Source organism: Hyposmocoma kahamanoa, unplaced genomic scaffold, assembly GCF_003589595.1.
Source record: "Hyposmocoma kahamanoa isolate Upper Pololo Valley unplaced genomic scaffold, ASM358959v1 102, whole genome shotgun sequence".
NCBI classification, from domain to species: Eukaryota; Metazoa; Arthropoda; class Insecta; order Lepidoptera; family Cosmopterigidae; genus Hyposmocoma; species Hyposmocoma kahamanoa.
This window is the reverse complement of record NW_020653337.1, coordinates 15,911,793-15,934,333: the sequence shown is the minus strand read 5'-3', so window position 1 is coordinate 15,934,333 and position 22,541 is coordinate 15,911,793. Positions and strand designations below refer to the sequence as shown.

General features: G+C 37.3%; 1 protein-coding gene across 1 annotated transcript in view; it reads right to left on the bottom strand.

Annotated features, from left to right (window-relative positions):
- Positions 1-8,837: 8,837 nt before the first annotated feature.
- Positions 8,838-22,541, bottom strand: part of LOC113233936 (hypodermin-B-like) — a 16,426-nt gene continuing 2,722 nt past the window's right edge. The window contains exons 3-5 of the mRNA XM_026469175.1: positions 17,759-17,982; positions 11,122-11,309; positions 8,838-9,159 (exon numbers count right to left, since the gene is read on the bottom strand). Coding sequence (XP_026324960.1) covers positions 8,838-9,159; positions 11,122-11,309; positions 17,759-17,982 — 734 coding nt within the window. The remainder of the gene's footprint in view (positions 9,160-11,121; positions 11,310-17,758; positions 17,983-22,541) is intronic.

Sequence of the window (22,541 nt, the reverse complement as noted above, 5' to 3'; positions counted from 1 at the left end):
TTCTATTTTGGCACTTATAAGTGAATGCAATAGTTGAGAAACATCTACATAATGTGGACGGTATTTGATGATTAATTTTAACTGTATTTGAGGGGATCATTTAGATTATATATGTATATATGGTACATAATATGTCAATTAAAATGAAGCGTATTGTGAACTAAGACCTGTCTCTACGTCAGATATCTACGTATATAGACTACGAATGTTCTCCTACGTCAGCTAGAATGGCGCAGGCGGCGGCTGTGGCTTTGGCTTGACAGTAACTACGCCATGGGGTTGCGGTTATGGCGGCGGCGAACCGACTCGCACTACCAATGCATTTAATAGACGAGAAGTATTAAGCATTATTGTCTACAATTCGACTACATACTACAGTTACATAGATAAATAAATCCAAAAAAGGAGGAGATTCACAATTCGGTTGTATTTTCATTTCTTTGGGACGTATGTTATGCGATTACTTCGACATTTGTGAACCGATTTCTATGATTCTTTTTTTGTTGGAAAGGAGGTATCTCAGTAGTGGTCCCATTCAAATTTGAAGAAAATATTCCACCTCTAAGGTCGGTATATTAGTTGATGAATTCGGTTTATTGAATTTCACCCACTTTCTGTTAACCGTTTTCAATCAAACTTAGCAAATAGAAAGAGATAACTTTTAAGGACGGATTTTTTTCTATAAGAAAGTTATAATTGTTTCAGCTTGTTATTCGGAAGACAAAACTTTACTTAGTTCATTTAATAACTATATTTTCTTACTGAACGTTCGTTTTATGATCGCAACAGCTAATATAAGGCACAGCGGGCAGTTGGGCTGTTTTAACGGATTATTTAGAAAATGCATTTTCTGAGATCGTTTTCAAGTTAAAGCGAAGATGTGGCAACGAGGCTTGAATAGTGCGGTCACGTTGTCGCTGTACAGCGAGAATACGGCTTTTTTCTCTCGGCAAATATCTATTTCACTCGGTTACCGTGTCCCAGCTTCACGCCGCAATGGATTTTCGAGCATTTGCTTGCAAGTTTTTTTAATGCTAGTAGGTAGGTACTTGGATTGTACGGTCGGAATAGGTCGGAAATATACGAATAAATAAGATAATGAAACACAACCAATATTTAATATATATTTTGTTAACAATCCATGTCAACAAACTCAAAGCTAAACAACGCTATGAAACAAAAAAAAAAAACCGAAGAGATAGAATAGAAGTGGCCAAGTATCGCTACTTTAACTTATATTTTTTTTTAAATAAAGGTTAATGGCCCGGTTGCAAGACCTTTAGGCCAATTTAACCAATTAGGAGGCAGTGAAGCGTTTGAATAACATCATATTTTATATATTTTAAATAGAGACGAAATAAGGACCATATATTCCTGGTAACACATTAGCGATAAGCTCTTATAAATATCAACTCTCGTTTGCACTAAAATATAGACAGGCCAACTACTGACTTGTGAGTACTTCTCCGTATATTCCAAGAAATATTCTGTATTTATTGTAATAAAGATAATATCTCGAACAATGCCGTGCTGTTCTTGTTATTCGGTGGTGTGGGAAAAACAGCAAAATATCTAATTACAAAACAAACGGAATCACATTTTATCGGTAATTAAATATTAAATGTGTAATTTTGCAATTTTCGTCCATTATAACAAAGTTCAAGTTAAACGGTCGATTTGAAGTGAATCAGTTGACGACATCCATTGACGACACCCGTCAATTGTTCCGAACTCGGGCTGGCAATCGGAGCGCAGTTGTCACAGTAATGATATGGCAGAATAGTTTTCAAACAAATTAAGTGACATTTCATCTTTATTTCTGGATGGGTTATATACTCGATGTATTTTAATTAGCAAAAATACGACGATTACGATACGATTCCTCTTTTGAAACTCATTCTCTTTCTGTACACAGATTTTTTTCCCTTCAATAATAGTAACTAACTGTCTCCGTGGCCGAACGGTTACCATGCCGGACTGCCACACAGAGGTCCCAGGTTCGATTCCCGGGCCGGGAGAAATAGTTGTATGGCCTACAATTATTTATCTCGTGAGTTTGGGTGTAATTTGTGGTTGTCTATGTGTGTGTCCATGGCATCCGCGACACAGGGTTTCCCTAGTGCGGGGCTATGTTGAGTGTGTGCGTTATTTATTATTATTATAGTACATACCATAGACAATATAATTTTTTACAGAACTGAAAAGAGCGCCTTTGTGATATGTTTTACAAATTATAATTGACACATTAAACTGGAAATATACTATTTTCGAATTCTGGATTTCCGCTGGGCATTACGAAAACTGCACCGTAGGATGATAAAAGTATCTACAATATCCGCATTATTTAAAACAGCTAATTACTTATAGCTTATTACAAAATGTTTATGTCGTTGGTGAGGTTGGTGAGGTGAGGTTGGTTATCTACTGAATTCTTTTGCACGGCGCCACTAGAATTACTTTAAAATCCAACTTCTGCTACCTAGATGAGTAGTTTTATCTTACGGTGTAATGAAACTATTTTCGGAAATCCAGAGTTAGAAAAAGTAATTCATTAATATTTGGTGGATTTAACCGCTCTATGTCACTCCTTGTATCTATGTGTAGACTTTTGGAACACCCTATTCCAACTATTGATAATCCTGAAGCAACACCCTTAATTTATTTAATGTATACATTGTTACTACTATTATTTATTGCAATTTTTAGTAGCGGTAGAGCTTCTTTTTAAGAGTTCGTCCAGGGAAGTACTGCCACCTTACCAATTTCGGCCGCCTAGCAATAATGTGAGCATTACTGAGTTCCGGGTTCGAAGGGCAAGGCTGCTAGTGAAATTACAGGAACATGGGATTTGTCAATGTATGTCTCAGGGTGTCGGGCGCGGAGGCAGTGCCCCTCAGATCTTTGTGATTTTTTTTAAAAGCTCTGGTTGGCATTGCAACTGTTATGGACAGGCGTGTCGCCACAAGGTGCACGATTTGCTCGTCCCGTCACTTAGTATTACAAAAAAATCTGTCTCGTAACATTTTATATTAGTTAGTTGCTATGATGATATTTTGTTGCAGTTGTTTTGTGTACAAAATGTATTAACTTCGTAATTATTAACATCGTATTTATTATTGTGCACAAGTCAATGTGTACTTGTATACAAATATAAAGTGTAATTATTTCTTTGATGCCAAAGGGTACAAACATTTGTAGGGTCGGATTTCATTGTCTATCGTGATTTTATGAAGTTTATGTACATTTTCGGTCCGTTCGAGGGCCGAATAAAATAAACCTAAAAGTCGTGTATTTTATTCAGAAACAAAGCGCCTGAGGTGAAGTGATGAATATTGAAGCAGGCGTTTAAATAAAACATGACTACCGTCATGAAAATCAAAGCAGATGGATCTACTCTGTTTCATAAAATACGTTATAACTAAAACTAAACATTTAATTTTTACCAAGAGTGAGCTGTACTATCTACATATAGGTATAATGCAAAACACGAGTGTCCTACCTTTTTCCTTTTTATTTGTTTGTTATAATGTTTGCGTCAGATATTAGTACTATTAGTACTATGAATTGACAAAATGACATCTATCTAAATCAGTAATAGTACTATATAATACAAGTTGTAATCGTTAATTGTACTCAGGCGATTATTCCGTAAATAGAGAAAGAGGTATCTAAAACCGTTATAGTGATATAGAAATACGTTACCTAATAAGTGAAACGATATTAATAGTATGCCATGCTTAGTTGGCATAGCGTCTGACACGGTTCGCTCGGAGACGTCGGTTTCGGCCGGGTCGAAGGATTTTTTTCCAAATGTTCAAATTTTTGTATTAATAACTATAACAAAGTAGTGGAGCGATTCCACAAAAAATAATTGAATATCATAGTGGTATAACATTCTGACGTCCAATAAAAATTTAATTACAGTTAATAGCGACATCTCTAGCCAGGGCTGGTAGCTGTAAAGGTACTTAACTGGGTGACGAAATACTTTCATAGATTTCTCTTAGATGGCGCTACGGCTAAAAAGTCGTTGAAAATCAAATACAAAGGTCGCCAACAAGCACATAGAAAAATTCGTGAGGTCCACTGGTTCGTTCCGAGGCATAGTTGGTATAGCGTCTGGCATCGTTTTGCTAGGTGACGTCGGTTCGAACCCGGCCGGATCTAAAGAATTTTTTATGAGTGTTCGATCTTTGTATTGATAATTATAACAAAAAATACTTAGTGTAGTAATTTCACAAAAAAATATCGATTATCTTGTTGGCGAAACATTCAACATTCAAATAAAAAAATAATTCGATATTAATAAGTTTTTAGAAATAAAACTAGAAATATCCAAAATTTTTAACCGACTTCACAAAAAGGAGGAGGTTCTCAATTCGACTGTATGTTTTATTTTTTGTATGTATGTTATGCGATAACTCGGTACGGTATTTGTGAATCAATTTTCGTGATTCTTTTTTGTTCGAAAGAGGGCACCTCCATAGTGGTCCCATTTAATTTTGAAGAAAATCATCCACCTCTAAGGGTGGCTGTTCACGCATGAAGATTAATTTTTATAAATAGCGCCTAAATTTTAGTCTAATGAGCAAATATTTTAATGGTTCATTTTGCAACTCTTTAATTCGAGGCGTTTTTCTCTCTCAATATACTTTGGATAGTGAGAACCGATTTTTATTATCAACCGCTTTCAATAAAACGTGGTAATTATATGTAATTCCACGTACTTTTGAGGTCGGTTTTTTTTAGTAATCCGTACTGAGATTATAACGTTAATCGCTCTCATATATTTAATATGACATTCGTAGTTGTTAAGTTGAGCTACTTTAAGAGGTAACTACAAGTTTACAGCTAACGAAACTGCTATGAATAAAGTACTAAAACTATTCTATAACTTATCGAGTTCTTAGGTTTCCGCGATTGTTACACATAGGAAATGAAACAATTTTTCCTGATTTAAATCGCGTTGATTTATTTTTTCAAACAAACCTACATTTCGGGCCCTTTACAGGTCCCATGGTCACGGTTGAAACGTTGGTTTGTTTGAAAAAACAAATATAAGCGATTGAAATGCGGAAAAATAGTTTCATTTCTTATATCCTATAACTTATTATTATTTTTCATGGCCAATGCAGTGCATATATGTAAAAATACAATTGTCAAATTGATGAGCCAATATAAAAACAAAAAAAATTGAATAAAAACAAAATGATGTTTATTTTTTAGTAAGTACAAAATGTTATATTCCAATCAGTTGTTCGAAAGTAGTATTATTTTTTTAAAGTAATTGATGTTGTTTTACTCATTAGGTAACGTACTTTCGATATCGAATAATCGTCTGGGCACACTTAACGATTACGCCCTATAAATAACACGGATTTACAAAAATAGTGAAATAAATAAAAATGTTTTGAGGATCACGCTACAATTTTCAGAAATAAACCAAGCCAGCTTTTCTACGCAACGCAGACAATTTCATACGTAACTTCATTTCGCTGTGATGCGTCTGCCTCTATTTCGTTCCACTCATAATAATTTACTCAATCGCTTGGAGCATTGCGTACAAATACTAGATTTCTCATTCGTCGAAACTGCGGGAACCTGTCCGACGCAATCTTTTCTCTAGAAATTTCTCCTCATCTTCGTGAAATTATACGTAAATCCTTTGTAGTCGAAGACAAATTGAACTATTTATTATTGAAACTATGGAACTTAGTTTAATTAAATACGTCTTGTGCGGGTAATGCAACAGACAAATTTCTTTATTTAGTAATGAGTTAAGTACGTGTTTTTTTATGATACCAAGTGACGGGACGAACAGTCATGCCCCTGCTGTTAAGCGACACGACTTTTCATAGCAGCCTGGCACACTGAGACGTAAGTTGACAAGTGTCAAGTGACTACAATTTCACCAGCACCCTTACCCATCAAAACGGGTAAGTAAGTAAGGATTCGTTCACACGGCATTGTCCTGCACCTTTTTTTTTTACATATTCGATTATAAACGGATAGACAGCTGGATGTTAACACGATTATTTTCATTCCTCTAAAAGACGGACAGCCACAATATTCACACAGCAATCGCCCTGACAATGGAGAATTCGGGTTTACAATAAATAAATCTGGTTCGGTTCGGTTGCTATTGACTGATGACTTCACGACATGAGAAGCGATGGTGTAATACTATGCTACTGCAAACCGAATACGTTTAAGTTCATTATGTATGTTTGTTTTTGCGATGTGTGTTTTTTGCAGTACAAACACCGTGTGCATTGTTCTATATTACATGCGCCACTGTTTATTTGGTAAGATTTATACTGCAGAAAAACGTGCAGTACAATGCTGTGTGAACGGGGGTTAATGCTCACATTACTACAGAAATGGGTAAGGTAGCAGTATTTTCCTGGACTAACTCTTTCAGAAGGAGTTCTACTGCTACTAAATATAAATATATATAAATATATATAAATTCACTGATATTTGTATTTGTTATCTTATATATAATGTAAACGCATCAGTAATCAAGCATCATCGCACGTGAATTAACTTGGCTTCTTATTAATTAAAAGGCTAATAATCACAGCTTTTATTATTTTACGTTGCAGCCTTGTATTTTTTATATTCAAAAAGGCATGATAAAAAGTTAACAGTAGCGTGACAGGTTTTGTTTCAACAACGAACGGTCCGGCCCATGTTCGGGGTGCTCATCAATCATGTTGGCATCCCATTTTTCGCAGACGCCACCGCTACCGACGCCGAATGAGGTGAGAAAAGCTTTTAAAGTCAATATTTATTGTGACATTCCAGGCGAGCGTTCCCAAATGGTATTTTTTATCCTATGACAAATATTAAATACAAGATTTGAATTTGAATTTATACAATCGCCAGTCTATGCTGAAAAGATGTCATCTTTAGACGTTCAAGTTTGAAAACAATTAGCGCACTCAGTCTAAAGTGAGCTAATGACAGATTTGATGACGTAATAAACATTATAAATATAACCGTCACTTGCACAACAAATTTTTGAGTCGGGTCAATATTGAAGCCGGTGTGCAATGACTATTTCAACTTATAGTGCATACCTTTTTTTACGATACCAGTTGACAGTACGAACAAGTCAAGTGCCTGGTGGTAAGCGACAGTTGATGTGCCATAAAGAGCTCTAAGTTGCAAAGATATAACTGAAATTATTTCAAGAATCTTTTAAGTTCTCATAGAGTACTTTTTATTTTTTTGCGCCGCATACTTCCGGAACCATCTTTTGTTTTTTCCAGACCTTTCGGTTCTTGGATCTTTATTAAAAAGTGAAAGGAAAGGTTTTTATAAGTAACTTTTATCAACACAATTGTTCGTTTAATTTGGAGTTATCTAGTCAGTAAAACTCACAACCAAATTCGTAATTTTCTTTTTAGTAAATTTTCAAACTAAAGATTAAAATTGTTCACATCGATTTGATATTGTGGTTTTCGATTAATTTATATATTATTTAATAATTGGTAATGACGACATATTAATAAAACATCTTTAACAATTTCCATCTCGTTTTCGCAAGCACGTAGTAACGCGTATTAAAACAAGACAAATCATAGTCAACTTTTAAATCACAGATTAAGTATGATAGTAACTCTTTGATAAATTTAAAACACAAGACTATTACTACTGATAGTGTTTTGTTTAGAACACATAGTTTCTGTGAATGTTCTTATATATAGTAGATTGAAGTATTTGGCATAGGTTTTGAATTTTAAACCCATATAAATGCCATAACCCTGCACGGATATTACTAAATGTAAGACAATATATCAGATGATGTTACCGAAAACTTAGACGATTCAATCCATTCTTGATTTTGTAATTAATTACTACTCTATTTGATGTGTAAACATTTAACACGTCTTCCAGTTTTAATACAAATTACATAACTAGTTTGTACGAATAGTTTTACTACCATCCTTATGTGGCAAAATAACTTTCTCAGCTATTTTCATTTAGTTTTTCTTTCAGGCTCTGAGCGGTGTTAGTAAATTAGAAAAGTGTGTAGGAAATTCTAGTTTATTTTTCCTAAGCACACAGCAACAAAAAAGATCTTTCTAGTTCTTAGGTTTTCGTGGTTGTTATACATAGGAAAGACTAAGTAAGCCGTGCTTTTGGGACCTTCAAAGCGCCCAAAACGTTGTTTTGAAAAAGAAATATGCGCTATTTGGATCCGAAAGAAGTTTCATTTTCTAGATATTTCTAAACTAGTGCCTCACATTCCAAGTTAAGAGGACTCTCGCCTCCTCTCAGGGTAAAAGAGGATTCGGGGACTATCGATGCTGTGGAGATTTCCTGGCGGCTGGAGACGAGCAAACAGAGAGCTGTCAACTTTGTAGTAGTTACCAATGTCAAATAGAGCCATAATTAGAAATTCACTCGTAACCTAATTATCAGCTTAATATGCAATGTATGTATATGTTAATCTTTAATTATTAATTAATCTTTAATTTAGAAAGAAGCTGCTTTTGCAGTCTATTACTGTAGTCTATTTTATTCTAATTTCGCGGTTGTCACGCTGCTGTACAGACTGTTTTAATGAAGTTTCAAAACCTATTGAGTAAATGCTTGATATAAGGAGATCTTGGTTGGAAGCTAACCATAGTAAATATAATATGGAACGGTGTTTGGGCGTATTAACTGATCTGAGAAGGAAGATGAGAGATGAGAAAGGTATGACACCGACCGATGTGGCGCAAAATGAATAGACGTCTCTTAGCAACTGCGTTTTCCGTTCTATTCATAAAAATCAAGGTATTTTATGTACATTATTACAAAAATATATTATCGCATAGAAAATATTATTAACTGAATGGAGGTCTAAATATTGGCCAAGCCTCAGAAAAAATTTGACTTGTATTTGTGTTTTTAATTATAGGTATTAATTTCATTAATTTTGCTGTGGATTGTTTTCTTTTATTTTCTTTTTCTTTCTCACGTCTTTGCTTCTCTTTTATTTGTTTTTGTCTTTTCTCCTCGTCACATATTGCTTTAGGTGTTGATTCTAACTGTTTCACTTTTTCCATTATCCAGCTTTTAAAGTACGTTAGATCAGTGTACAAGGAAGGCATTGCTTCTGAACCACATGAGTTATCTCGACCATGCGAAACTAATCCTACTATGTACCTGGGAATAAAAAGACAAGAAAAATTCATTATCTCAAAGTCAGCGCCCCAATTCTGTTGATTTTGTTGAAATCACTTGTCATTGTAATTCCATTGAGAAACCAGTGCGATTATATTGCTATTATAAGAATATTTGTTATTCTGCTAGTTGCAATGGCAGTTGAGTCTCAGCAGAGAGTGAGTGGAATGCATTCATTTAATCACTAACGATCGATGTTGCCTTACTAAAACTATCATGGAAATTACTACGCATATCTTTATTTTTCTTATCAATTTACTCAACAAATCAAATGTATTTTTTATGTCATATAATTAGTTGACTGCGCCGTCAACTCGCCTTTGAAGAGCAGAATACCACAAAATTACAATGGCAGTTGAATAATAGCTCGATGGCTAGCATCGAGTATTAACCAGAAATAGAGACGAAATAAGGGCCATCCATCCCTGGCAACACATCAGGCTGATATGCCTTATACCATTATTCAATGTCAACTCGTGTTTGCACTGAAATGACAAATTAAAAAGCTGCAATAGTACAGCGCCAACAACTGACCTGTGTGTACGTCTCCACATATTCCAAAAATATTCTGTATTAATTGTAATAAAGATAATATCTCTAACTATGGGGGGCTGTTCCATTCGGTGGTGTGGGCAAAACATCTAATTACAAAACAAACGAAATCACATTTCAAGTGAAGTTTCATTTGAAGTGAAACAATTGACGACACCGGTCAATTGTTTCGAATTCGGGCTGGCCAATAGGAGCGCAGTTATCACCGTAATGATATGGCAGAATAGTTTTCAAACAAATTAAATGACATTTCGTCGCTATTTCTGGTTATATAATCGATGCTAGCCACTGACAAGCCCCTCTTAACTTTTAGCAGAATACCAAACGTACAAAATCCTATCATTGACACTATCGACATACAACACAGATGATTTAAAATTAGCAGACATGTGGTCCTGGTCGTAGGTATATATGATCATATGTAAATATGTTGTTATATCAAGTTTAAAAATAATGGGTACGCCATAAAGTCCATGCGGTTTTTGCCACTTGCTAACTTTGAATGATGAACACGAAAGTTTTAATTTTATTGTTCATAAAAAACGCCCAGAACTGGCAAATCGTAAAGGTCAAAGCCGTCAAAAACTATTGCAGTTAGGTTAGGATGTGTTACCTCGCCGTGTTTGCCCGACATAATCCCTTCAGATTTTCTCGTTTTTCTTTGGTATTTACAAAAGACCATAAAACGACATTTAGCGGTGTACTTTAAAGTGGTAAAGATAGGATTTATTATGAAAGGACAATTCTAAAATAACCTAAGAGATGGAAAAATGTACAGATCAACATAGCCTATGTATAATTGATGAAAGTTTCATATTTATTTTTTCGAATGGTTTTCATTTATACTTTGAAATTCGCAAACCCAATTACATATGTGTGTTAATAATTGCCATTATAAACTGTGCCTCTACCATGAGATTGCTGTGACAGTTATTGCTAATGAACGCGTAAAATGTTTGTACACAAAATGTTGTTTTTTTCGGGGCGCTGTATAATTTGCCATACCAAATTGTGAAGTAATTTACGCGGTCGCTAGCGACAAGCGAAAACAGTCCCAGTAAACTTGTACTAGAGACACTGGTTCAAAGAGTATTCCAATACTTCTATTAATAAAAGGAAGAGTACGTAGCTACCTGTAAATATTTTAACATCAAGCTTTAGAACAACACTTTAGACTTTTGAGAGTTGTTATTGTAAGCGCATAAAGTTAAATTTCAATTTTAATTGTCAAGCACATCACGTGCTCCTGAATCTGTTCTATGGGGTGGAGTATATTAGACTTATTGAAGTCTAATATACTCCATTATATGAAGTTACTTTTTATTGTATAAAATTCGATATTTTCGTGGAAGTTCTGTAAAAAAAAACTTTTTTTTAAAAGCGTGTACTTACATTCTCCAGGTGATAGGAGAGCCGGAGTCACCAAAACAGTCACTAGTAAAGGTAGAGCCGATCATGCAAAACATATGTTCGGGCACCGGCATATAATCTCCCTCACCAGTTTGAGATATACTGCAAATTTTCGCGTCGACGTAGTGCATTCGTGTCGCGTACATTTGATTGGGTAAATCCTCTGTATTCTGTGAAATAATATTTTGGTTATAATATTTAATATACTAACATACATGGATATATCGTTGGTATTTTATAGAAAGGGCGAACGCGCCATTTTGAATAATTTTTCAGGGGTGCATGTTTTTGCTTTTCGCGACTATTTTAAAATATTTGTCGTGTTTTAAAATTAAATTTTTGTTTTAAATAAATTTAAGACTTCTTAAAAAAGTGTTCGTAAACAAAAATAAAATAATCATCTTGATTTTTTTTACCTTAGTGATTATTAACAAACTTATATCTGGCGTTCTAATGTCAGTCATCATCATTAGTCAGTCATCAAATTAATTAAAAATGAAAATAAAATTGTCTGTGATGACTATTGACTTACTGATGACTAAGTAATACTTCATAAAATATAATCATAAAGTGTTGAACAAATTTTAAGTCATCAAATACAATTAGAAATATTTAATTCATTTATTGTTAATATATCAATTGAAATTAGAATTAACTTTTTATTTTTTTATCGCAATAGGTTTTCATTTTTTTTGGAATTTTCACTTTTCCCCATTTTTTATTTTTGGGTGTTTGTGTCGCGTCGTGATTGAATTAAAACTTGTTTTTAAATTGCTAATCAATTAATCGGATTTTCCCCGGATGCAAATAATTTTTACCCTTTCCAGACTTACCCCGACTCTCTTCAAACTAGGACAAATTCGGGAAAACCAGGACAGATGGCAGCCCTATTTATACATGAAGGATTTCAAAAAGAGTTCGTGTTTACTTTATAACAAATTAGCATCTTTGTAATGCACGGCCACCTTCTAGACAGATTTCACGATCTTTTATCGTATTTTTGTCATTACTTTTAGCATAAATTGGACTATCTGCGTATCACGTAATAATTAAACTTTTACATTAATAATACCGACAGATAGCCACACTAATTAACTTTAAGTTTTACTGTACAGCCGTGTCCCAAAGCAACGGAATTCCCTCCGGTGCACTACCCAGCACACCGACATCAGAACCAATTTAGAAAAATTCATCTTCCAAATTGGTCTTAACGAGAATCAAACCGTCCGTCCGCCCACAGTACAAACCATTGGGTCACCGAGGTCTTTACATATTGATTATACATCATTATCACCACCAACGACCCATTTGAACGTCCCACTGCCGGGCATGGGTGTGGGTTATGCAATAGTCCGCCACGCTGACCCAATGCGCATATGATTTCATCATTTAGGGATTTCACACGTTTGCCGAGGTTAGTGAACTTTCTTCGACGTGCAGGTTTCGGCACAATGTTTAAAATTTCAAATTTTATATTGTACATAAATTCCGAGAAACTCAGAAGTGCGGGCCCGGATTCAAAACCACGGCCTCCGTTTGAGAGGCGATAGGTCAAACCATTCAGCTACCACGGCTTAATTATAGTACCTCTAATGTTTAAATTTCAAATTGAATATCGCACATAAATTCCGAGAAACTCAGAAGTGCGTGCCCGGATTCGAAACCACGGCCTCCGTTTAAGAGGCGATAAGTCAAACCATTCAGCTACCACGGCTTAATTATGTTACCTGTTGCCGACGCAAACCTGCGCGAGCCGAAGTTAGCCGACGATGGCGGGGTGGTGGACGCGTGCGGCCCACTAGTGTGTAGTTTTTTAAATAGCCAATTACTCTGATTAAAGTTCGTAAATGGTCCGTACACCAGCAAAGATGGTTAACACGCGTAGCACTACAAGACGAGAACAGGCAAAGAAAGAAGAATAAGAAAAAGAGCTTCTAAATCAGCAACCATGAACGTCTATAAAAGAAAAAGAACAAAAGAAAACAGCTAGACAAGACTATAAATTTAGATGTGGGTAGTGTTAAAACATCACAACAAAGAAAAAACGAAGAACCGCAACCTCATTGTTCACGTAACACTGCCTATTCTGAAACAAAAATGTCCTCTTCATCAAAGTCGTCTTCATCTTCTGTAGTAGCACGGCGGAAGAAGCTGGAGCTAGAAGCAGCTGAAGCAGGAGCTCGCATTCAAATGGACCTGATAGACAAAAGGCTACAAGCGGATCTTGCCGAACTAGAAGATTACAGTCCACCTACAGAACTGAATCAAGAATCCATCAAAAGTGATATTGTAAGGTGGGTCGAGCGCAGCCGACAGGAACTGGAGTCACAGCAAGCCCCCGAGACTGTAAACAAATAGGGTCCGCTGTGTCCACCGGCAGCAGAAGCAGCCGGTATCGAGGTGCCAATCCACCAGTTCGTCCGGTACTCACTCGGTTTTAGGGCCCACTGAAAATCAGCGTCACAGCCTTTTCTCGGTGGTGACAATAGCTGAGTGGGATCCTGTTACATACGCGCACATACAGCCGCGCACATGACATTTAATCTAACTGTGTTAAATATTTCATGTTTGCTTTGTTGTTGTGTATGATTTTATTTTTATTCTTTTTTTCCAGTTATTTTAATTTTAATTTTTTGTTTTAATGTAGCTTCATCTTTTTTTATCTTCATTTTATTACCGTGTATATTTTTGTTGTGGCGTAGTAATAAAATATTTTGTATTCTATTCTATTCAGTTAGCCAGCGCATTGAAGTAATTAGCTACCACCTCTGCATACAACAATAGTCAAAACGCGGCGTTGCTGAGCCGCATCAGCAAGCCGAGGGAACCGCCTTCATTCTTCGGTGAGCCAAAGGAATGGCTACAATTTAAACAGGCTTTTGAAGATGATTCTTCAAAAGCCTGTTTAAATTGTAAGGGCGTGTAGTTTCAGTGATAACGAAAATATATGGCGATTAAGAAAGTGTCTCCGTGGACCCGCCAAAGATTCCGTCAACGCTCTTCGCATGAGTGGAACGTCACCACAAGCTCTGATGTCAACACTAGAGTTACAATATAGCAACCCGGAATTAATAATTTCTAGAATGCTAACGGAAATAAAAAAAACTACACGCTCTTACAGCCGGATTACCACAAACAAATTGTGCCGTTTGCTGTTAAAATAAAAAACTACGTCACAGCTGTTCGTGCCCTGGGTCGTGAAGAGTATGTGACGTCGAAGGGTGTGGCCAGTCCCACCACCGACTCCTGCACTACATACCGGGTTCAAGTTTGCGTCAAAATCACGGTGAAGTGGTGAAACTGGCGGGAAGTGAGGGCCAGACTGAAACTGTAACTCATATAAACATTAACCAGTGCGAAGTGCTATTAAAAGTCGTGCCAATAAACATTTATGGACCTAACGGAATAATTAGTGCAACTGCTTTACTCGATGACGGTTCGACCGTGTCGTTTATAAAGCATCAGTTACGTCACAAAAAAATGTAAACACGTCACTACACCTTTCTCATAACGACGAACAAGATACTATATTGGAAAATAATCTAATTTTACGTGATCTTCATGAAGATATTCGCCTGTCTTTCTCCATCGATTCACTCGGCATATCTGCTAAACCTAGGCAGAACTCCTTCTTATGTCGTTAATGTTAATATTAAATCATGTTACGATTTAGAGAAAATAAAATTGCCATCACCGGCGATATTAATTTTATTTTAACTCTGAGGAACATATCCATGATTCTCAGAGTTAAAATAAAATCTGAAGGTCAACACACCTTACGCTTTCTATACCGAGAAAGCCCTGAGGATCCTGTGGATACCTACCTGATGACGTCACTTATATTTGGGGCAAACTGTTAATAAAAAAACAAAAAATAAAAACGTACGACACTTCGAATGTACTGTGTCTGAAGCGGCGAATGTTATATACACGCAACATTACGAGTATGTAGATGACTACATCGATAGCTTACCTGACGAAGAAACACCGATGAAACTAATTCATGACGTCACCTATATATATGCACAAGGAGATTTTCACATACGAAACTGGAACAGCAATAGCAAAACTGTCAACAACTGCATTCCAAAAGACACCCTCGATAGTTGTGCAGTATGGTTCAAAGCCGGACAGCAGTACCAGGGCGAGCGAACACTTGGATTATTATGGCATCCTACAGAAGACACGCTTGGATTCGATGTTTCATTGAAGAAAATATCTGAAAACATAATCAGTGGAAAAGAAAGGCCCAAAAAAAGAGACATATTACGAGTGATTATGTCAATTTTTGACGTTTACGGTTTTTGATCGCCTTTCACAATAAATGGAAAATTAATTATACAAGAAATTTCGCAACATAAAATAAGTTGGGATGAATCTGTGCCCGACAATATCTACGGAAAATGGCTAAAATGGATTTGTCAACTACAATCAATGCGTGAGATACGTCTGCCTAGACAATATCATCAGGCCGCTGCAAGTGCGAGCGAGACGCTCATAGACACCGCGAGTGCAAGCAGGACGCGCCTGGAAGTGGTTACCAGTAAGCCTGGCGACACCGGTAATGATTAGAATGTGTAATGACAATTACGCCATGTGATAATGAAAACTTACCGATTCCTGAGCCGACGAGATTCTCTCCCCGAAGGTTTCGACAGCTCAGGGCTATTTTTATAATGCTGAAATTCATAAACAAATGTAAACGTAGTAACGAAGATGACGGCACTGTAATGGAGAATGGTGAAAGGTTACTTATAAAATATAGCCAAGCAAAATCGTTTCCTGAAGATATAATGAAATTAAAACGCGGATTGTACGTAAGTAAAACAAGCCGGTTATTAATTTTATCACCTTACCTTGATGAACACGAAGTTTTACGCGTTGGTGGCCGAATTGACGCCGCTGCTAACGTAACTAAAATGTATGTTATGCAGAATAAGAAAATGTAAACAAGAAATTCCACGAATGGGAGACTTACCTGAGGCTCGTGTAGCACATCATCACTGGGGTCGACATATTCGGCACTCTGGAAGTCACCGTGGGAAGGCGAAGGGAAAAGAGATACGGAGTGTTATTTACTTGTTTGACTGTGAGGGCGATACATATAGAAGTAGTAAATTCACTTACCTCTGACTCCTTTATAATGGCTCTTAGACGAACGGGGGCACGACGTAACTGGCCACAATATCTGTATTCAGACAATGGCACCAACTCGAGAGGAGCTGACGTGGAATTAAAAAGTCAGTTGAGGAGTTAGACCAGGAATATCTCAAGCGAAAGTCCTTGAATCATGGTACAAAATGGATATTCATCCCACCTGTTAGTCCCCAATGGGCTGGAGCATGGAAGAGGCTTATCAGAACTGTAAAGAAATGTTTAAAGGTGGTGCTGAAAGAACGTACCCCACGAGATGAAACGCTGTGTACATTATTGACCGAGGTCGAAAGTATAGTGAATAGTCGGCCGCTGACGCACGTCTCTGTAGAACCAGGCAGTACAGAAGCTCTAACGCCGAATCACTTTCTATCGGGCTCTTCTTCTGCCTTACCCCACCTCAGCGCCTACACCGATACCGACTTTTACTTAAAAAAGCAGTGGAGAATTGCCCAGAGACTAGCTAATTTATACTGGAAAAGATGGGTGAAAGAAATACTCCCCGACCTGTTGCCACGCCAAAAATGGACTCAAGAGGAGAGGCTCTTGCAAGTGGGGGACCTCGTTTTAATTGTGGACCCGGACGGACCTCGATGCACCGGGCCAAGAGGCTTGGTAGAACAGGTGTTGCCAGGCAAAGACGGTGGAGTAAGAGTCGTCAAAATAAGAACCAATAATGGTGTGCTCATGCGGTCGTTTGCACGCATCGCTCGAATACCCATGGATGGTGAGTGCTGCTGAGCAGCACTGGGGTGGAGGATGTTGCCGACGCTAACCGGCGCAAGCCGAAGTTAGCCGACAACGGCGGGATGGGGCCGCGGGGGGCGCGTGCGGCCCACTAGTGGGAGAGATCCAATTGCGAGCTTCACTCGAACAAACGTTATTTTTTACTTTATAAATTCTTTCACAAATTTGTACAGTTTTTTAAACTGCCAATTACTCTGATTAAAGTTCATAGTGCATAATTTGACCATCTTTTGTTGGGCTAAAACCCACAAAAGCTACGCTACCTCCAATGTTTAAATTTCAAATGAATATCGCACATAAATTCCGAGAAACTCAGAAGTGCGTGTCCGGATTCGAAGCCACGACCTCCGTTTGAGAGGTGATAGGTCTGTTGAGGTTCTATACCCATAGATTATAGATTTATACTGGCCGCTTAGTTTTGTTCATAGCTGTACGATGACAAGCATTGTTTTTCTATTTTTGTTTCTCCATCGTCTAAATATGTGGTTGTTCTATTTCTGTTCTGGTGAATATATATTATTATAACTGATATCTATCGTCTTCTTCGCCATTGCAAACAAGGTCAAACCATTCAGCTACCACGGCTTAATTATACTACCTCTATAGAAACTAAAATTAAATTATTTAATTGCGTCTTATGAAGAAATTTCTTCAAATCTTGCTCTGTCTCGGATTTGGTTATTACGCTAATGGAGAAACGATTGTTTCTATTACTTACATAAATGTAACCAAATCCAGCAATATTCATCGTGTGTTTCACATTTCGCCACTTATGATTAGGAGCTATAGTAGCGATTTGAACTTTTCTACTAAGCTTAATAGCCTTTGATAACAGTAAAAGAGCTATATCGTAGTAATAATATTGCTTCGCGTTTCCATATTTCGGATGTTTCAATACTTTACATACATCATAGTGAGTTCCTTGCATTGTATAACTTGACCCTGAAAAAACAGTTGACTTCGTTACTAAACAAAAATTATGAGTGTAGGCCACTACACGCACAGTGTTTTTTACCCCTAAAATCGGACATGTCTGTCATGTTAACAAAATAATCAGAGAAAACGTTTCATTCCGAATGCATGAGTAAAATTCCCATGAGTCTCTCTACAATAGTTTTGGAGAAAACCTTAACCAAGGTTTATGTCCCGTATTTGATATTTTTTGAAAATTTAAAAATCTAGTGGCCAATTCGTTCCAGCTAAGTAATTCTTTAGATTGTTTTTTGAAAGGCCTTACTTGTAGGCACGTATAGGCTGCGAATAAAGCGCCATTTAGTCATTTTTTACTTTATTTTTTTCTGGCCTTAGTATATGCTAGTTGGATTTGCAACTTGCTTTAAAACTGAGCTGCATATAAAGACTAATTCCACAAAAAAAATCAAGTACCAACTCCGTGAAGCTTCCGAAATAATAATTTTTGAATTTTTCGGGACATTTTTTTTTTATTTTTTTTTTATATATATAATAGACACACGCTTGGCCACAATCTCACCTGATGTTAAGCGACGATGTGACCGACGATGGGACGCGTTTGCCTAAAAAATGCCTATTCACTCTAGCCTTGAATAGCCCCAAATTGTACTTTTCGGGAAATACAGATGCCGGTAGAGCATTCCATTCCTTTGCCGTACGCATCAGAAAGGAGGAAGCAAAGCGCTTAGTGCGAATAGGTGGAATATCAACGACATAAGAATGGAGTGCTCCGGACCTTCTAGTCGACCGAAGGAGGAACGGTGAGGGAAGAGAGAGAGAGAGAGAACCAAATTGAAAAGTTCCTGCGCACACTCCCCGAAATGTATCCGATAGAAAACCGACAAGCAGGCTACTTTTCTGCGATGATCGAGATTTTGGAGCTTCGACTCCACAAGAGAATTATTGTTAATAAGTCTCTTTGCTTTACGCTCCACCGAGTCCAAGGCAGCTAACTGGTATTGGGCAGAGCCGTCCCAAAGGTGGCAGCAGTACTCCATACAGGATCGAACTTGTGCTTTATATAGATTTAAAAGCTGTTCAGGTGTGAAGTACCGCCTGACCTTGAAAAGTATGCCTAGTTTTCTGGCAGCAGTTTTTGCCAAGCACTCGATGTATCGCCCAAAGTTGAGGTTGGATGATAAGTCCAGACCAAGTAGCTCAAGGTGGTCCCTTATCGGCACGGATACACCTCGGAAAGTCGGAGTAAGGTGTAGGGGACTCCGTTTTGATGAGAAAAGACACGCCTGTGTTTTAGCCGCATTAAACCTGACTCTGTTAGCATCTCCCCAGTCGGAAGCAGCTTTCAGACTCAGGTTCAACCGGGTGACCATCGCCTCTCGCTTACACCGGATCTCTTCACTGTTGTCTCGGGCGTCTGGCACATAACTCACCGCCACTGTGCTGTCGTCTGCGTACCCAAAGATACCGGGCATCAGCAGCAGGTCGTTGATATGCAGCAAGAATAGAGTGGCGGAGAGGACAGATCCCTGAGGTACACCGGCATTTATACCATGAGGAGCAGACGAGTAACCATCTACAACTACACGGATTGACCTATCCTTCAGAAAATCGCCTATCCATGTGCAAAAGCCAACAGGAATTCCGTAAGCTGGAAGCTTGTTTAACAGGCTATCATGCCAAACCCTATCAAAGGCCTTTGATATGTCGAGAGACACGGCAAGCGATTCACCGCGTTTCTCGACAACCTCGCTCCATAAATGTGTGGCGTACGCAAGAAGATCCCCAGTAGATCGTCCACGGCGAAAACCATATTGTCGATCACTGAGGAGATCGTTATCTTCGAGGTATCCAAGGAGACGGCTGTTCAATACGAGCTCCATAGTCTTACAGAGTATGGAGGTGATTGCGATAGGTCGATAATTAGATGGGTCGGCATGACTACCTTTCTTAGGTACAGGCTGTACATTTGTAAGCTTCCAGGATTTCGGGACTTGTCCAGAACTCATAGAGAGGCGATACAGGCGAGTCAACACCGGAGACAACTCGGGTGCACAGTTCCGCAGGACAATCGCTGGGTCTCCGTCAGGGCCACTGGCTTTGTTGACGTCTAATTTGCGTAAAGCTTTCAAAACCTCTTTTTGACGGATAGTGATTTCGGGCATTTCCGAGTCACATCGAGGTAGTGTAGGTGGTGTTTGCAAAGTAGCGTCAAGACGGGAGTTGGAAGCAAAAAGAGAAACAAAAAGATTTGCTTTCTCTTCAGCGGAATGAGCCAGCGATCCGTCATCTCTCATTAAAGGCGGAAGGGATGACCTGCAGAAATTCGCTTCACATTGCAGTTTTCGAGATATCTCCCGGATTTTGAAGCTATGATTTTTGTTGAAAGGTAGACAAGCTTACCTAACTATTTACTCTATTTTAAATATTTAAAAATATTACCCCATTTCTAAGTATTCTGTTACCAACTCTTATGAATTTTATTTTATTTCATTTAATTCTAACGCCATCACTAATATATTTTATTCAACGTTTTTTATTATTTTACATGAGATATTTTAAGTAACGCTTTTTCTGTTGATAAACAATATGACGCGGGAAGGAGTGCATCATTATTAAATTGATAAAACTTCACAAGTACGAGAGGCGCACTATAAGTTTCCGGAATGAATAACAAATAATACTATAAATGGTCAGAAATGAATTTATTGTTTCTCAAAATATTCTCCGTTAGCGTTAATGCACTTTTTCATGGGAATGAACCAATTTTGAAAACATTTATGCCACTTCGCCGTGACAATCTCTGAAACATATCTTTCATATTCTTTGACAGCCGCTTCAGGCGATGAAAATCGATGACCGCGTAACTGGTTCTTAATTTTTGGAAATAAATAAAAGTCGCAAGGTGCCAGATCGGGACTGTACGCGGGATGGCTCATAAGGTCAACGTTTTCACCTTCAAAAATTCATTTGTCTGTCTGGCCGTGTGAGAACTGGCATTATCGTGGCGCAAGATGATACAGAGTTTACGGTTATTTTTACAGAATTTGTCAATAACTTCCGGCAAACAAATGGTCGTGTACCAATCACAATTCACGGCACAACGATTCTCCAAAACAACAGTAGCCACGTGTCCAGTTTTATTAAAAAAAAGAATCAATCATCCGCTAAGAGGCACTTTGTACGCGCCACTTTGGTTGGTTTTGGCTCATCTCGAAAGATCCATACGCTCGATTGCTGTTTTGTTTTGGGACTGTAACTATAAATCCATGTTTCGTCAACTGTTACTATGTCCCACACCAAATTTGACGCCCCTTCGTGGAGTCTGGTAAGCATGGCATTGCACTAAGTGACGCGATCCGTTTTTTGAACCTCAGTCAAATTGTGTGGGATCCACCGAGAGCGCAGCTTTTTCACACCCAAATGTTTGCATAGTATTGATTATATTTAATTCATGCCTATGCCTAAAGATGCCCGAATCTCATGGTATGTCACATGCCTATCTGTTTTGATCGTACGGCGGCACAGCCTCGATGTTTTTATTGTTCACAGTAGTGGACGGGCGACCATCACAAAATTCGTCACTGAGATTCACACGACAGCGTTAGAATTCTGCAAACCAGCTATAAATACCCAAGCAGCACACCCATATCTAAATATATACTATAAGATATCTATTAGAATTTAATTCGATTGAATATTTTAAGAGTTCAAATTCCCTCAAGATATTTCGAAGAAGGTTTCTAGATCATTTAAAGTAAAAGTGGGCACAAATTTATTAGTAGATCACAAGAGTGCTTTGAGAAACTATCTGTAGGTAGTGTTAAGAGTGATTCTTATCTTTTTTCTGAAGTAAGCCTTCTAGAATGCTACAAGACCATTTGTAGAATGTAGACAGTTTTTATTTAGTCTTGTAGATAGTTTTTAGATAATTTATATGTATGATAGATCTCTTAGTAATGCTATTTTAAAACCAAAGTACTAAAGCGTTACAAACATAGGACGCAATTCTCTTAATACTAATAGATTTCAAGTTTCATGGCTTACAAAATATAAACTATCAAAATTGCAACATGGCGAAATTAGATATAATATTTCTGACTTTTTCATGCAATGTTTAATCGGTTAGAAAGCGCAAATTGACGTGCGACTTTAAATACATTGTGAAAAGTGATGTAAAACCTGCCATAAAAGTAATGCGCTAAATTTTAAATATTTATGTATAATACTTAAATAAACTTAATAAAAATACAGTTACCGATTTTCGGTTTTAAATATTTATAGAAAGCTTAAATATACAAAATAACTCATAAAACAAACCATTTCCAAGAAGTTCTAGGCTTCTTCAAGCTAATTTCAACTTAGATTTGCTTTTTAAAAAGAAAAGAAATTTATCTCGGCTACTTCATAGTCATTCTTTAAAAATAAAAATGGCGATAAGAATTTGAAGCTTTTTTCAAAACACAGTTGGGAGAATTTTGTCTATAGCTTTATCTATAGAAAAACTTTAGAATACGAAAAGATTACTTTTACTTGCTTTAGTGTAGTTGAACTTGTCGAAGAATATTCCT